The 17,993-nt window shown below is 42.8% G+C and overlaps 1 protein-coding gene across 1 annotated transcript in view; it reads right to left on the reverse strand.

Annotated features, from left to right (window-relative positions):
* EIF3H (eukaryotic translation initiation factor 3 subunit H) overlaps positions 1–17,993 on the reverse strand; it is a 209,007-nt gene that overhangs the window by 36,624 nt on the left and 154,390 nt on the right. The window contains exons 4-5 of the mRNA XM_073632173.1: positions 3,291–3,390; positions 557–706 (exon numbers count right to left, since the gene is read on the reverse strand). Of these exons, the coding sequence (XP_073488274.1) occupies positions 557–706; positions 3,291–3,390 (250 nt within the window). The remainder of the gene's footprint in view (positions 1–556; positions 707–3,290; positions 3,391–17,993) is intronic.

Raw genomic sequence — 17,993 nt, forward strand, 5'->3', positions numbered from 1 at the left:
TCTATTGTGATTAATCACAGCAGAAGCGGCCTGCTGGGGGTGCACGCGCCCCCTGTAGGTGGAAGTACATAAAAAAAAAAATTATATATATATATATATATATATATATATATATATATATATAGACAAGCACATAGACGGAAACGCTTTGTTCATATTTCATGTCTGAGGTTTGCAACCACTAAGACAAACTTAATGTGTAGCAGGGCTCATTCAGGACATCGGTCAGATAGTCAAACATGGAGGCAGCTGGACCTATCAGTTGTTGACACTCATATACTTGGCCTTTTTGTAGTCAATGTAGGAGCCAGAAAATAAAATCTCAGGGCGGAGTGGTGGACACACCATCTGACACACCTAAAAGTATCGTATAGCAGTGACAGCAAAATACTGTGTAAGAGAGCAAACCTTTCAGTTGTAAGTCACAGGAAAAGCAAATTATTCTTTAACACGATGGCACATTTCACTGTTTTTATGCTAGAAAATACAGTTGCTTTAAGCCAATGCTACTATTTAGGAAAAGGGGGCTTTATGGTTTAGATAATCCCATTCTCACCTGCTGGACAGACTAAGGAGCTCATGTTTCTCGGTCACAGGTGCCTTTCTATCCAGCTCCCAGATCAGCACGTTGATGAGATGAGAGTTCTTAATGACAATCGGAACCTCTTCGAACATGTTTTCGAAGGCAATGTTTGCCTTTTTCAATCTGTAGACAAGAGACAGGTTACAATTGATCAAAACATGGCAATCCATGACTTTCAGCTGTATTAATTGGACTTCCTGCAAACTCCATGGAACAGAAAGAACATGATAAATCCTAATTCGTGCCCTCTGCCAAAGGCCTATAAGACTTTTTTGCTCCAGTGACCGTGCCTCCTACCTTTGCAGTGCTACAACCTCTTCAGTATTCCACATGTCGGGTAGGTATCCAAAGGAGGATGCAGTGCTGGAAACTTTAGAGAGGTAGGAGACACAGCCAAGTGAGAGGGGAGCACAATAGCTTTATTTCTGAATAGGACTTGCATTTGGATTTTTGTCACGCGACTGACAATATGACTTTAGGATAAACCAGATATTACACTACATGTAATTTCAAAGTTCGGAAAATACTAATAGACCCTCAGATAGGGAACTGGCATGCAGGAACAAACTGCTTAAATATTGTTACAAGTTTTTTTATGAATACATTAATGAAGAGTTAGAACAGGGATCTCCAAACTTTCTAAACAGAGGGCAATTTGACTGGCCAGTGGGAGGAACCGTGCCCCGCCATAGGCGTCTGTTGGGAGGAACCGTGCCCTGCCATTGACGTCTGTTGGGAGGAACCGTGCCCCGCCATTGGCGTCTGTTGGGAGGAACCGTGCCCCGCCATCGGCGTCTGTTGGGAGGAACCGTGCCCCGCCATCGGCGTCTGTTGGGAGGAACCGTGCCCCGCCATCGGCGTCTGTAGATGGAATGGTGTTGCAAGGGCCAGATAAAAGGCAAGCAAAGTTCCATATCTGGCCCAGGAGAGACAGTTTGGAGACCACTGTGTTAGAACCTTAAGTTTACACTGTATTCTGTCCCCTCTGGGAAACTTCCTCTGACATCCTGTGCTAGTAGTGACAATCAAAGGTTTCAACTTCTCCTTTTCTAAAATATTTTTTTTTTTGGCAAGGGACCTTCATGTCAAGGGATTGAAAATTATTTAAAGATACAGGAACCAAAAACAGATCTTTCAGTCTTGTATGGTTGCTTGCAGACAATCACGGGGCTGGCTTCTTATATTTAAATCTACAGTAGTAAAAACTCCCCACCAGACTGCTTTCCAGCTACCACACATAGTAATGTCATTAGCCAAAAGTGATTTGATGATGTCCCCCAGTGAAGCCTTTATAATGTAGAAGGAACATATATTTGGAGAATCTAGATGGTAAAGAATGTTATCTTTGTTATTGTCTTGTGGCCAGTGGAAAAGAGTTAAATTACTGTGCAGAAGTCTCATCGCTACAGCCCCCAAAAATATTAGACTGCTACTAATTCAAATCACTTGTACCCATCCAAAAACAGAACATGACATAAATCCCTTAGGCCTTGTATAAAACACCAATCCATGCCACTGACCCACACCCCAGCCTGTTTAATATCTTCAACTCATTTCAATCCAGTGTGGGGAAACAATTTCATTGCAAAATCATGTATTCACTGGGAGAAACAGATCACACTGCAGGCATAAAGCCCTCATGTGTGCAGGGCCACTAACAAGTCAAGAACAGGCAGAGAAATATTGTGATGATTTGCTGATAAATGTATATGGCAGTATGTCAAGTACTTAGCTGAGCAATCAAAGGCAGGCAGAAAAACTGGCATCCAGATTGTTCATGAATGCTGTTTGCTTCTGACAAAGCTATGGATAAAAAGGAGGTAAAGCTAAACTCCAGCAGGTATATATCTTGCCCCATCAGCAGGCAATCAACTAACCAAGCCTTAAAGGGAAAGCTCCGCTTGTTTGCCTACTCGCCCCCCGCACAAAGGGGGGAGCCAGGGCAAACTCAATCGGAAGTTCAGCTAAAGCCTCCCCCCCCACCAGGCCATACACAAGGCTCTGTGCAGTAGGGAACCGGCTGTGAAGCTGCAAGATGGCAGCGGCAACACCTAATAGCCGATTAAAAAATCTGGGTGAAGACACCACTGGATTCGTGGATTGCCCTATTAAAGTGGTTGTAAACCCTAGAAAAACAAAGCAACAAAAAAACAACCTGCAAGACAAAAGGCATAATGAGCTACTATGCATCACATACTAGCTCTTTATGAAATACTTATCTTAGAATGAAGCTGTTGCAGCAGTCCCCGCACACCGATGTGACGGGCGACATGTCTACGGAGCGTTACTTCCGGGATTGCGGGCTCCAGCGCTATGATTTGCCGGAGCCGTGATGACGTCACTCCAGCGCACGCATGCGGGAGCCAACGGTAACGGCACAGCAGCTGAAGAAATAGCAACGTATGAGCAGTTTCTTCAGTGTGCATGTGCCGATGACGTCGGCACATGTGTATACAGTGAATATCTCCTAAACTGTGCAAGTTTAGGAGAAATTCACGGTACCTACAGGTAAGCATTATAGGCTTACCTGTAGGCAAAAGTGGTTGTAAAGGGTTTACAACCATTTTAAAAGTCAGCAGCTATAGTCATTTTTTTCTGAAAGAGCCTGGAGCTCCACTTTAAGCAGTCCATACATGGAGCGAATGTCTTTAATGCAACCATACGTTGCGTGAGAAACAAGCAACACGCAGACACTGGGAACACGTACCCTTCCACACTGAAGTCTTTCTCTTTGCAGACTTCCATCAGTTTCGGAGTCAGCCGATAAGCCTTTAGCGACAGTGAGCCCTGAGCTGTCTTAATGGGATCTAAACAAGCAGGAGAGAAAGAGCGTTATTCATGGGCACAAGATACACTTCTACATCAAAAAAACACCTTTGATAAACAGAATATAAAATCTGCTGTTATTCAAAAATCCATAAATATGCATTATCGTAAACAAAACATTGCTTCAGAGAAAAATGGAGGCAACAAGTCAAATCTTTATGTAATCTGTTAATGCTACCAAGCAAACAGTGACGGTGCATAGGTGAGGAGGGCCGAAACTCGACATTAGTATGAAATGGATTTTTCCATGACCCCTTGCAGCCAGACTAAGCAGGGCTTTGGGCAAATCTTCCAGGTGGGAGTGAATCCTATGGCCACATGACAATGGAAATCACTTTGTTTTCTAAAGTGCCCGTTCACATGAATGCAACTCAGCACTGCGCGATTTTGGAAAAAGTCCCAGTGCTACTTTGGTGCGTTGATTTTAACCCCACAGAAGATGCAAACCACATTCAAACTGCACTGAAAATTGTATAAAAATCAGATTGCAGCAGTGTAAACCTAAAAAAAAAAAAAAAAGGGGGGGGGGGGTTTCCAATGCTACTAAATCAGTTTGCATTCAGCACAAGGACATAATGATGACAATACATGCAATGTTATACTGTAAAAAACTGATCTGATCAGATTTCCGTCAAGGTGGAATACATCGCCAAGCTACTGCAAGCCAAATATTACAATACATGATAAAAAGGACAGGTACACTTCCTTCACATAAAAGAGGGGGGATTTACTCCAGAGATGAAACTGTACAAAACTCTGGTCTGGCCACATCTGGAGTATTCCCCATGACTAAGCTGCAGGGGGCAGAGTGAAACGCGTTGGGTATGTGGTCTGGCAGGAGTCCAAGCTGAGGTTGCCACTATTTAATATTCCAGAACACCGTGGATGTGCAACTTTTAGGCTGCATTCACAACTGTGTGCATCTTTTTTAGGCAGAAAGACGCGCATTTTTGCCGCAATTTTGTACAGGTCAAATGGTCGCCAATATAAAAAGAAAAATGCCTGTAATCTGCCTAAAAAGAAGCTCCAGAACTTGTTTGAGCTTCAGGCGTTTGGAGTGGAGATGTGAACCATCTCCATAGAGAATAGATTTTTTTCCCCCTCCAGGGTTTTGTAGCTTCAGGCTCCAAGCTACAAAACACTCGGGTGTGAATGGGGCCTTAGAGGCTCCCTCTTTTTTCCTTGAATCTCCACAGGAGCCTGAATGGGTTCAATCCCCTGTCAGCACTTCAGCAGCTGCGGATGTATCGAACCACATACACACCGCCCCCCACCCAGCCTGAGCGGCACACACTTTTCCTAGGTCTCACATCTGATGTGTGCCATCCAGCTCTGGTCACCAGTCCAGGAAGAATGAGCTGGAGAGAGTTCAGGTGAGGGCAACAAAGCGAATAAGGGGACCGGAGGACATTTGTTATGAGGGACCACTGCAAGCATTAAACGTATTCTTCCTGGAGAAGAGATGCTTGACAGGAGATACAATAGTGATATACAAATACCATATAGTGATTCTAGCATAGGGAACAATTCAGTCTCAGGGAGCTTAAAAAGACACGTGGCCACTCATTAAAACTGGAGAAGTAGTTTAACCTTAAACTGCTTAGAGGGTTCTTCACTGTCTAAGCAGTAAGGATGCGCAACTCCTTTCCACAAGTGGTGGTGTCAGCAGGGAGTGTTGATAGCTTAAAAAAAAAAAAATATTAAAATGGGCATCTTAGTGAATGCAATATACAGGGATATGGGAAATTATTGGCAGACACACACACAGGATGAACTGGTTGGACTGGTGTCTTAATTCAACTTTACCAACTATGTAACCGATTTCCATTTTTGATGAAAATTATTTAAAAAAGATGATTTAAAGCTAGGCAAAACTCAATTTTTTTCTGAAATCACAAAACATCACCACATTCAAACTGCACTGAAAATTGGATCACAATCAAATTGTAGCAGTGTAAACCTGGCCTGTGCTTGAATGTGGACTTCATTGTCCACATTCAACTGCACGTTTGACTGAACTTTGATGAATGATCGGGCTTGTAAGGTGAAAGATTGCGTTGTTTCTGGCGATTAAATTTTTTTACAAACTTGAAGAAAAATTTTAAATAAATTAGGGGTCCTTTCCCACCTGCTCATTCCACTGGGGTACTATACCATAGGCATGTTAACGTGGTAATTTGTGTGTTGCATTAAACTCATTCAGTTCAATGCATGGCAGCAGACAAAACTGATCCTGCATTATGTACATTGCAGTGCCTTGCAGCACAGTAAAGGGCACGCACTGTACTATAAGGTGCGATCCTAAATGACTTACTTTGCTATGCATAGAACAAAGTGCTGCGCTTAACCCACCAACTCGAGTGAACGGGTCTAACTGGAAAAAATATTTTTCAAAAAGTATGTCATTCTAGAAGCAGTGGCCAGTTAAGCCAACATGCTGTGACTGAATGGAGATGGGCGTTAATGTATGTAAATTACAATGATTATCCCTGTTCAACCTCTCGCCTAGGAAATCTTTGCAAGGTCAAACCCAGAAGGCTCGGGGAGCCGATGCCTGTTCAAACTGACACCAGGTTGAAAAACTCTGTAACAGACATGTACTCCGTAGAGTATACACAGCTGTAAATGTCCTGGGGCTGACAACTAATACAATAAACCTACAACAAGCCAGCAAGCTCCCAAATGTGAGAGCAGCCAGCTACTGCCCTTAAAGGGGCCCACATCCGTTCCCCTAATTCCTACGACATGAAATTATTAGAAAGTATGCATACAGTTGTATGAAAAAAAAGTCTGGCCACCCATGGAAAAGGCATGCTTCATAGATTTTTATTTTTTTGTTATGTTTTTATTGCAAAAAGTTTACAATAACTGCACAGGGAATACATTTAACCTGACCCATTTCTGAAACGTTTTAATGCAGTTATTCTTTACTTACTTAATTGAAATAGGATTAGTCAAAATCTGCAGTCTGCAAGCACATATAGATAAAAAGATATACCAGTCTTAAATTCCAAGCAAGCACATAGACCTCTATCTATATCAGGCTCTCTGGAGGGGGTACTAAACCTTAACGTCCACCGCTGAGAGTGCCCCTCTCGGCTCCTGTGATCGCTCAGTATTAAGGATGAGCTCCGGCGTGTTCGCATGCTGCACGTGCCGAGCCCGCCAGGAACTCGGCACTGCGCTAATCACAGGCAATGAGGCATTTCCCGATGTGCGGCTGCAGAGATTGGGAAATGTCTCACTGCCTGTGATTAGCGCGGCGCATTGCGAATTTCTGGCGGGGTTGGCATGTGCAGCATGCGAACATGCTGGAGCTCATCCTTACTCTGTATAAAGGAAGGTATCCCTGTGACCACACATCCATGTCATCCCAGGTGCAAAAGTGACAGATGAAGGTGGAGGTAATGGAGGACGAAGTGGTAAAGGTAAAAAAGAGTTGACAGGGACTGTGTGAGAGGGTGTTAATGAGAGCGATAAAGTAGGTCTGTTTGGCAGTGTGGAGGACGGAATGGTATTTTTGGAAGGCAGATTTATATTGGCTGAAATTTTGCTGTGACTTAGTCTAACGCCACAGACGCTCAAGAGCGCAGCTATGTTTTATTTAAAAGCTTGATTTAGTTAAAAGCAGAGCTCCACTCAAAAGGGGAAGGCAACATTTGTTTGCACATTACAGGTCCCAGAAGACTATGGGACCATTCACAAGGCACAGCACGGCTCGCACGTGCACAGTGGGAAACCGGCTATGAAGCTACAAGGCTTCACTTCCTGTTTCCCTTACTAGAGATGCCGACGCCTGCACCCAAAGCCGACTGAAGAATTGGCTTGGGTGAGGACATCCCAGGATCCCTGGACAAGTAAGGGTCCTTATATTAAAAGTCAGCAGCTACAGTATTTGTAGCTGTTGACTTATTTTTTTCTGAAGGAGTCTGGAGCTCCTCTTTAAGGGGTATGCAGGGGCAATAAAATGATGAACATCTCTAAAAAACACAAAACATTTGCTATCTATTTATAAATGCTGAAAATGCATACCTGTAAACCAGGTGAGCTCCTAACTTCCATATGAGCCAACACACTACACAGTGGCTCTGGTGCACCGAAATCCCAGGCGGTGTGGTCAGCCGAGAGAGCTGCTACTCTCATGCATATCTCTGGAAGGAGATTGGGCTCAAGTATAAGGGGAGGGCGAGCTGCACTCAGGTTTTTTACCTTAATGCAGAGAGAGCATTAAGGTAAAAAACACTTTTATACTAAAACATATAGAAGGATTTCTTGCTTAACCTTTCAGCCACACACCTAATAACATGCCTTTCATGTATTACAGCTTGAACATAAATCATAGGTACTCAAAACTGTATTTGTGCAATAATTAAATAAAACAAAGTTTAAAAAAAAAAAAAACACAAACAAAAAAAACAAAAACAAAAAAAAAAAAACAGTTAATTTTCCTAGTGTCTGCAGTTTCCACTGGCGATGAGTAGAGGGAGAGAGGGCGTGCTGAGAAATGAGTACAATTTCAATGCTTGGCTTATTAGCATGCAGACTACAAAGTTCGCCAGCACACAGCGTGCCTCCGGTGCATCTCAAATCAGCAATACAATGGCCACTGAGCTGTCTTTCTAGTTCACACAGATACAGATCCCTGCAAACAAACAACGTGTGTCTCATGTCCACAGGCACAGATAGCTGGTCAGGGGTGAGGGAGCAGACAGGCGCTGCATTTATATGTACCGGCCAGTTTGCTTTTACAAGCTGCACTCTTGCTTTGCAGCTGGATATTTACGGTGCGCGGTGCTTTGTGAAACAGCCCGATCGTTTAGGGGTGATGACCTTGCATAAGAAGGAATAAATAAAATGTATTTCATGACTGTGAAGCTGGCAACTGCCTGCAACAATAAACTACATTAGATATTCTGGTTGCACGGTCTATTAATGTGACTAGAGGTTTATAAAACAGACACCATGCAAAAAAAAAAAAAAAAAAAATGAAAATCTATTACCAATAGCAACCAGAATCTTTATATTATCTGAGCTCTATATATACACACACACATAGTGCATTCATAAAGTATTCAGACCCCCTTCCATTTTTTTTTTCAATTTTGTTATGTTGCAGCCCGATACTGCAGTTGTTTACCACTTGCACCCCTTTCCTGCCCAGGCCATTTTTTAGCTTTCAGTGCTGTCACACTTTGAGTGACAATTGCGTGGGGGTGCTACACTGTACCCAAACAAATGTTTTATCATTTTCTTCACACAAATAGAGCTTTTTTTTGGTGGTATTTAATCACTGCTACGTTTTGTTTTTTTGTTTTTTTAACTAAAAAAAAGACCAAAAATTTGGGGAAAAAATGTTTACTTTTTTACTGTGAGTATATTTTCTATCTAAGTAATTTTTTGCCTTCACTGATGTGCACTGATGAGGCAGCACTGATGGCCACTGATAGGCTGAACTGGTGGGCACTGATGAGGCGGCATCGATGAGGAGGCACTAAGATGCCGCACTGATGAGCACTCATAGGTGGCGTGAAAGCGACCGTTCTGGGACACCATCATACGACATCGTCCCAGAATGAGAGCCGCACTGTCCCACCGTCATTTGACGGGTGGGCAGCAAGCAGTTTAATTCATTTTTTCCCCCCTCATTAATCTACACTCAGTACCCCATAATGACAAAGTGAAATCAGAATTTTAGAAATGTTTGCAAATGTATAAAAATGGTAAAAAAAAAAACTGATCACATTGCCATAAGTATTCAGACCCTTTGCAACAATTCTTGAAATTTAGCTCAGGTGCCTCCCATTTCTCTTAATCATTGCTGAGAGGTTTCTACACCTTGATTGGAGTCCACCTGTAGTAAATTAAATTAATTGGACATGTTTTGGAAAGGCACACATCTCTATAAGCCCATGTTCACATCGAGCTGTTTTGACATGCTTTTTGACATGTCAAATCGCAGCCTATTGCCGGCAACAGCACCATCTGAATCGGTGCGGCACCGCACTGGTTCCCAAAAGTATTTCCTGCACTACTTTTGGCGTTGGCTGCACAGATGTCTGTCAAGTCGCCCCCCAAGTTGGACTGAAATGCTGGTTTGTAATTTTGCAAAAACCGGTCCTCAGTGTGAACGTGGGCTAAAAGGCCTCACAGCTGACAATGCATACCGTATCAGAGAAAAGGCCATGAGGCCAAAGGAAATGCCTGCTGGGGAAGACTACAAAAAGTGCTGCACTGAAGGTTCCCCAAAGAACAGTGCCCTCAATAATTCTCAAATCGAAGATTGGCACAACCAGGACTCTTCCAAGAGCTGGTTGCTGGTCAAGACTGAGCATTCAGGGGAGAAAGGCCTTAGTAAGAGCTGACCAAGAACCAGATGGGTCACACTGACTAAGCTCTAGAGATCCTGTGTGGAGATGGGACAAAGTTCTAGAAGGACAACTATGACTGTAGTCCTCTACTAGAGCTGCACGATTCTGGCTAAAATGAGAATCACGATTTCTTTGCTTAGAAAATATTTTGCGATTCTCTCACGATTCTTGCGGCGTAACATCAGCTTTCACCTTAAAACAAAAAAAAAAAAAAAAAAAAAATTGGGCTACCTTTACTGTTTCGTTTTTTGTTTTTATTCATTGAAGTATATTTTTTCCCCAAAAATTGCGTTTGAAAGACCACTGGGCAAATACAGTGTGACATAAAATATTATTCCCTAGGGTCTCTGCTAAAATATATATAATGTTTGGGGGTTCCAAGTAATTTTCTTGCAAAAAATATTGATTTTAACTTAAGAAAGAAGTGTCAGAAAAAGATTTAGACTTTAAGTGGTTAAACTTCCTGCATTTACAGGTTGTTAAAAACTTGGCAGACTGCCTGGATTGTTTCTTTAGACACACATTTATTCCTTTTGATCTAAGAGCTAGTTACAATGTTTCATGTTAAAAACTTGGCAGACTGCCGGGATGTTTTCTTTTGACAGCTGAGTGAGCAGATAAGTCTCTCCACTTGTTATATGAAAGAATCCGCAAACTCTGCAATAGAGATCGTCAATGGGGTTGAATCGAGATCACGATTTTTTTAAAGATTAATTGTGCAGCTCAATCCTCTACCAATCTGGGTTTTTTGACAGGGTGGCTAGATGGAACGCATTCCTCAGTGAAAAACACATAACAGCCTGCTTGGAGTTTGCAAAAAAAAATAAATATCACACGAAGGACACTCAGACTAGGAGGAGCAAGAATCACTGGTCTGATGAAACCAAGACTGAACCGTTTGGCCTCAATTATAAATGATATGTATGAAGGAAACCATCATTTGCTCAATACCATCCCAACAGTTAAGCATGGCAGTGGTGGCATCATGCTGTGTGGATGTTTTTTTTAGCAGCAGGGACTGGGATACTGGTCAGGGTTGAGGGAAAGCTGAATGAAGCAATGTACAGAGATATCCTCAATGAAAACCTGTTCCACAGCACTCAGGACCTCAGACTGGGCCGAAAGTTCACCATCCTAAGCAGACAGCCAAGACAACACACGAGTAGCTTAGGGACAACTCTGTGAAAGTCCTAACCAGTGGTTCTTAACTCCTGTCCTCAGGACCCACTAACAGGTCAGAATTTCAATATTACCTTGGGGAAATGCAGACTAGAATATTGCAATCAATGAGCAGCAAATGATATCACCTGTGATGTATTTCAGCTATCTCGCAAACCTGGCCTGTTAGTGGGTCCTGAGGACAGGAGTTGAGAACCACTGCTCTAGACTGACCTGAACCCTATTGAACATCTCTGGAGAGACCTCAAAAAGGCTGTCCAGCGACGGTCCCCAAAAGATTTGCAAAGAACATCAGAAAATCCCCCCAATCCAGATGTGCAAAGCTTGTCACATTATACGCAAAAAGACTCCAGGCTGTAATTGGTGCCAAAGGTGCTTCAACAAAGTAATGAATAAAGATTCTGAATACTTAAAGTGTTACTAAACCCACAACAGTAAAATCAGCCTGTATATGCAGTAAACCATGCTCGTTATACTCGCTGTGGAACATAAGGGGTTAATTCTCTGCATTGTGTAAAAAGGCTGTTTGATCCTGTATGCACAGATCCTCCTCTTCTTTCCACTGACTACAGAACATGTCCAGATAAGACAGAGCTAATGGAGTCAGGCTGCACATGCTAAGTTTGGTGTGTATTGCTAGAAAGTTTTATTTTTTTTTTCTTGGGAGAGTGCATGATATCAGCACAGCACCTACAAGCTTTAAGCAGGAACTGATAGAAGTCACATGACTGCTATATACTGCTGATGAGTAAAGGTATTTAGCAGTTTACATTTACTAAAACTACTGCATTGCCATGTTCTGTGAGAGACCAGATATAATGAATCAATGGGTTTAGTAACACTGGGGGGTTTAATAAAGGCAAATCCACTTTGCACTACAAGTGCACTTGGAAGTGCAGTCGCTGTAGATCTGAGGGGGACATGCAAGGAAAACAAAAAACAGCATTTTAGCTTGCACATGATTGGATGATAAAATCAGCAGAGCTTCTCCTCATTTTAGATCTCCCCCTCAGATCTACAGCGATTTCCTGCTTGTGTGATTGGCTCCCAAATTTTCCCCAGATGTCTGCCTAAGATACAAGTCAGATTTCAGGCATCCCCTGCAACAAGTCATTTTTGGTGAGATATTTCCAATAGGAACACGTCTAAAGGGATACAGGCCCAGCAGCTTCCTCATTAGTGCCCTGCAGCTGCCACAGCCGACAGATAATTATGAAACCACTCCCATTGGACCCACTCAGAACAGGAGGCACAGACAAAAATACACATGGATTTCTTCAGAACAAAAAAGGTAGGAAGCTGCAACAAAGGTTGTTATCCCTTTCATGACTAAGCCTATTTTTGAAATTTGGTGTTTACAAGTTAAAATCCATATTTTTTGCTAGAAAATAACTTAGAACCCCCAAACATTATATATATTTTTTTTAGCAGAGAATCTAGAGAATAAAATGGCGATTGTTGCAATATTTTTTATCACACGGTATTTGTGCAGCGGTGTTTTAAACGCAAATTTTTGGAAAAGTGACACTTTCATGAATTTTAAAAAATCCAAACAGTAAAGTTACCCCAATTTTTTTGTATAATGTGAAAGATGATGTTACGCCAAGTAAATAGATACCAAACATGTCACCCTTTATAATTGCACGCACTCGTGGAATGGCGACGAACTACGGTACCTTTGAATTTCCATAGGCGACGCTTTAAAAATTTTTTACGGTTACCAGGTTTGAGCTACAGAGGAGGTCTAGGGCTAGAATTATTGCTCTCGCTCTGACGATCGCGGCGATACCTCACATGTGTGGTTTGAACACCGTTTACATATGCGGACGCAACTTCCGTATGCGTTTTCTTCGCTGCGCGAGCTCGCAGGGACAGGGGCACTTTAAAAAAAATTTTTTTTTTTTTTTTTATTTAATTTATTTTTGTACTTTATAAATTGTGTTTAACCACTTCCCGCCTGCCGCACGACTATATACGTCCTAAGTTTGAACGGGGATATCGTTGTTATGGCAGCAGCTAGCTGCCATAACCCCGGTATCTCCGTTTTCATGCGGCGGCCGGCTTTCAGATAAAAGTGGTCCCTGCGGCGGATTCGCCGCGAGATCACTTTTATCGGTGGCGGGAGAGGGCCCCCCCCTCCCGCCGCGATCCGGTGCCCTCCGCCGCTTACCGGAGCCGTCGGTAGCGGTGGAGGCGATCGCGTCCTTCTGCGCGGTGTGTCTGGAGACGAGTGAGGCCAAGATGGCGCTCACTCGTCTCCATGACACTGCTGGGCGGAAGCGACGTCAAAACGTCACTTCCGTCCACGCCTCTTAAAGGCATATTTTTTCAAATGTCATTTTTCTAAATGACTTTTTTTTTTTTTTTTTATTGCATTTTAGTGTAAATATGAGATCTGAGGTCTTTTTGACCCCAGATCTCATATTTAAGAGGTCCTGCCATGCTTTTTTCTATTACAAGGGATGTTTACATTCCTTGTAATAGGAATAAAAGTGACACAATTTTTTTTTTTTATAAACAGTGTAAAAATAAATAAAATATTTTAAAATAAATAATAAAAAAAAAATGTTTTAAAACCCCCCTGTCCCGACGAGCTCGCGCGCAGAAGTGAACGCATACGCGAGTAGCGCCCGCATATGAAAACGGTGGTCAAACCACACATGTGAGGTATCACAGCGACCGGTAGAGCAATAATTCTAGCCCTAGACCTCCACTGTAGCGCAAAATATGCAACCTGTAGAATTTTTTAAACGTCGCCTATGGAGATTTTTGGGGTAAAAGTTTGACGCCATTCCACGAGCGGGCGCAATTTTCAAGCGTGACATGTTGGGTATCAATTTACTTGGCGTAACATTATATTTCACAATATAAAAAAAAATTGGGATAACTTTACTGTTGTTTTATTTTTTTATTCAAAAAAGTGAATTTTTTCCAAAAAAAGTGCGCTTGTAAGACCGCTGCGCAAATACGGTGCAAAAAAAAGTATTGCAATGACCGCCATTGTATTCTCTAGGGTGTTAGAAGAAAAACCATATATAATGTTTGGGGGTTCTAAGTAATTTTCTAGCAGAAAAGCCTGTTTTAAACATGTAAACACCTAAAATCCAAAACGAGGCTAGTCCTTTTTTTTTTTTTTACTTTTATTGCTGTCACAAGCAATGTAAACATCCCTTGTGACAGTAATATGTGGTGACAGGTACACTTCAAAGTATTCAGATCGCCGAAAACGGCGATTCTGAATACTGTGTACTTTTTTAAATTCGGCGCCATTGGCAGCCGAGTAAACGGGAAGTGACGTCATGCCGTCGCTTCCGTGTTTACAACAAGAAGGCTGGAACGAAGCCGCTCGCAGCTTCGTTCCAGCCCGCCCCCAGCCGCCGAAGGGACACCGGTGTCTTGTCGAATACAGTCCCCTATCCAGAAGTGTCCGCCCTGTACTGCGCAGGCGCAGTACGGAGGACAAACGAGACGCCGAAAGTCTCCGAAGTTCAACAGCTGATCGTCAGCTGTACACGGCGCCTGCGCATTTATTCTTACCCTATGTCCAGGATCATTCCCTACTATCCAAGTGGACATAGAGTTAGAATAAATAGTTGCCGAGCGCAGCGAGGCCGTGCCCGAAGCGTGGCGAGCGAAGCGAGCCCGCGAGGGGCCCTCTTACACAGCCATCGCTAACAGGTGCCCAAGCGCCGTGTACAGCTGATGGTCAGCTGATCAACTTCGGACATTTTCGGCATCTCCTGCTGCTCCGTACTGCGCAGGCGCTGCGCCTGCGCAGTATGGGGCGGACACTATCTGATAGGAGGACACTATATGTCAGAACACCGGGCCTCCCGATCGCACGGGAGGCCCGGTAACAGCGGCGGGAGGGGGGGATGTCCCCTCCCGCTCCTCCGGTATAACAGCCGAGCGGCTTTTAGCCACATCGGTTGTTATATACGGGTAGCCGATCGCCCGCTGTAAACAACGGTACCGGGATGATGCCTGCAGCTGTGGGCATCATCCCGGTATAACCGCGGAAAGCCGAGTACGCATATATGCGTACGGTCGGCGGGAAGGGGTTAACATTTTTGCAATAAACATAGATCACCCAGAAGGGAATGTTTTTTTTTTTTTTCCTCAACAAAAGTGGAGTTACGCTTTAAATTATTTTGAACACATGACCAGCAGCAGAGGACTAGAAGCTCCTCCTGCTTATGTTTCCCTGCAGACTGGCTGGGAAAGATCTGGGTCATGTGACAGCTGTAGATTGATTAGGAGAAAAGGTAATTAGGCGTTTCAATAATTAAAATAATAACAACGCCATCATCCACAGGAATAGAAGGGACCATGTAAATTACAGTGTGTGTTTAGTATCACTTTAACACTGAAATGTATCTAATACCCAATTTTTTTTTTTTTAGTTTGTCATAGTGGTAAAGGGTGGCTGTATTTATTTTCTGGTTTGTGTCACTGATGCAATGATTTACCATATTTGTGCTGGAGGTCATTGTCACTGGGACAGAAAGTGAAGAAAACACCAAAAACAAGCTTTCACCAGAACAGGAATAGTGAAGAAATCTTCCAATGGGGACACGTGATAAAGAAGACTTCCCTCACTTTGGAGATATTTCTTCTCACTTGCTGTTGTGTCTAAAGAACAGGAAGTGAAGGGAAATCTTCCCCATCATTTCTATAAAAAGTATTTGCAAATACCCAACTGGCTTCTGCATTCTACAATAATTTGTCCACCCATGGCAGTGATGAGTAGTGTTCCTCACCCAAATAGAAGCTACACAAGCTTTTTGGAAAGCAGTTTCAAGTTGGTTTTGGAGGGCGCTTGTCATGTGAAAGATATGCAACCTTGCAGCCTGTCACTGCTGATCTCCAGGTTATGTCTAGAATCAATACATTCTGAGACACAAACCCAAAATGCAAATGAGAGCAGAACTTCTAATCAGCATAACTGTAGCAGCTAGCACTTTTACATAGGAAGTCAGTAGGAGTAGCTCCTATATTTCTCCCATGAAAGGCTTACGTTAGGTTCGTTACAAGCGCAAAATGTTCTTTTCCTGTTGTGATTGGGCAACAGTCTCACATCTATGAACAGCAGCAGACATCACTGGCTCAAAGATCTCAGGTGGGAAATTGTGATTGGAAAGATCAAAAAAAATCTTCCCAACAGCGGTTTTAATGGATGTAGATGAAGCTGTCTTCACAGGGACGATCGTAAAAGTACATAATTAGGAGGGAAACCATGGGCACAGCAGAGGATGGTTGGATGATGTCCATCATCCTCTAATGGCTATGGCACCCTTTGATATTTAGAAACGTGACTCAGACAAATCGCCTACATAAATGCCTTAAAGCAGATTAAAATCTTTCATAAAGCTGACCTATTTGCCACTCTAGCACTGCTGTAATCCTTTTTTCAATCAAGGCACCCTTTATAAATATGGACACCCTTCAGGCCTCATGCACACTGGACGTTAAAATAACGTTATAAAAAACGCCAGTAGCTTTGCAGTGAGTCTCAACGTTTTTGCAATAGCTTTTTTTTAAAAAGACACTGATGTTGGACGAGAAGGCCTGGCTCGCAGTCTCCACTCTAATTCATCCCAAAGGAATTCTATCGTGTTGAGGTGCACATCAGTGCCTGACCGCACAAATGTGCTTCTGGGAGAATGGTCAAACATTCCCATAGACACACTCCTAAACCTTGTGGACAGCCTTCCCAGAAGAGTTGAAGCTGTTATAGCTGCAAAGGGTGGGCCACTCAATATTGAACCCTACGGACTAAGACTGGGATACCATTAAAGTTCATGTGTGTGTAAAGGCAGGTGTCCCAATACTTTTGACAATATAGTGTACATGCAATAAAAATATACACAAGTATCTTTTTCAAACCCAAATCTTAAAAGTCCATATAAGAAAATTTGAAAGGAATTATGCTTTTTTTTTTTCTCTTTTGACATCCATTGTAAAGAACATGTTTGACTGGACAAAAGAAAGGCACTAAAAGTTTGGACAGCACGTTTATAGGTCAATAAAAGCTAACAAAGCTTTTAACAAAACTGTTTATTTCACAAAATAAGTTATCTTTAACATTGCTATAAAATGCAAAATAACCGTATAAAAATAGATTTTTCATACTTTGTGAAGTCAATAAAAGATCTGCCTTGTGTTTCAGTTGTGCCCGTTTCCTCGCAGAACATAACTGCGCGCGTCAACCGTTCAAGCAGAAAGGTGACAAAAAAAACGAGACAGAAGACACAGACAAGTGGAAAATTCATCAGGCTGTGATGTCATCTTTCCAGCCAATCTAAGTACACTAACAACTTGTTCTTTACCATAATCCAATTGTTAACATACTGAAATAATTTGAAGGCAGCAAGCAAGATTGATCGCGTTCATTAGTACTTTTTCTGACAGATACACAGGACCCAGCACTCGCTGCTCAGCTGGAAATTATAGGCAGGACCAACAGATATGGTGAAGGGAGCGTGTAGAGAGATTAGGGGGGGGGGGACAGGGGAACCATAAAGCTGTTAAATTGCCTATGGTTCTGATACAGAGCAGAACATCTGGTCTGGAGAGCTTGAGGAAACACCATTAAACCAGCAGAAAAAGAGGGGGAAAAAAATGTTTGTTCGAAGAAACAGAGCAGTATTTGTGAGCCCCTGTCAGAGGTATTAAGAGAGAAAGAGCGAGATTGGAGGAAGAGGAGGGGGGACTTGGCAAATGGCGTTATGATTGGTCAGTCACGTATCACAGAGCCAGACATTCTAGTAATCGAGGTTTGTCAGACATCTGGTCTAGTTCCACCAGCCTTCACCAAGGGAGAGAAGACGGATGAATAAAAATGAAGCGGCCACTCTCCAGCATTCCAGAGCGTACACATCAGGTCTCTGATAGCAAGAAAAATAAACAGAGAGAAGGAAACTCTGTCTAGACTTTGCTGCTGCTCGGCCTGCTGCAGACGTACAGTTGGTATTTACTTAAAAGGGACTGCCAGGCTACCTTCAGACGTTTAACCCCCTGCCCCCAACCCCCGATTA

Source organism: Aquarana catesbeiana, linkage group LG05 (genome assembly GCF_042186555.1).
Source record: "Aquarana catesbeiana isolate 2022-GZ linkage group LG05, ASM4218655v1, whole genome shotgun sequence".
Taxonomy (NCBI): Eukaryota; Metazoa; Chordata; class Amphibia; order Anura; family Ranidae; genus Aquarana; species Aquarana catesbeiana.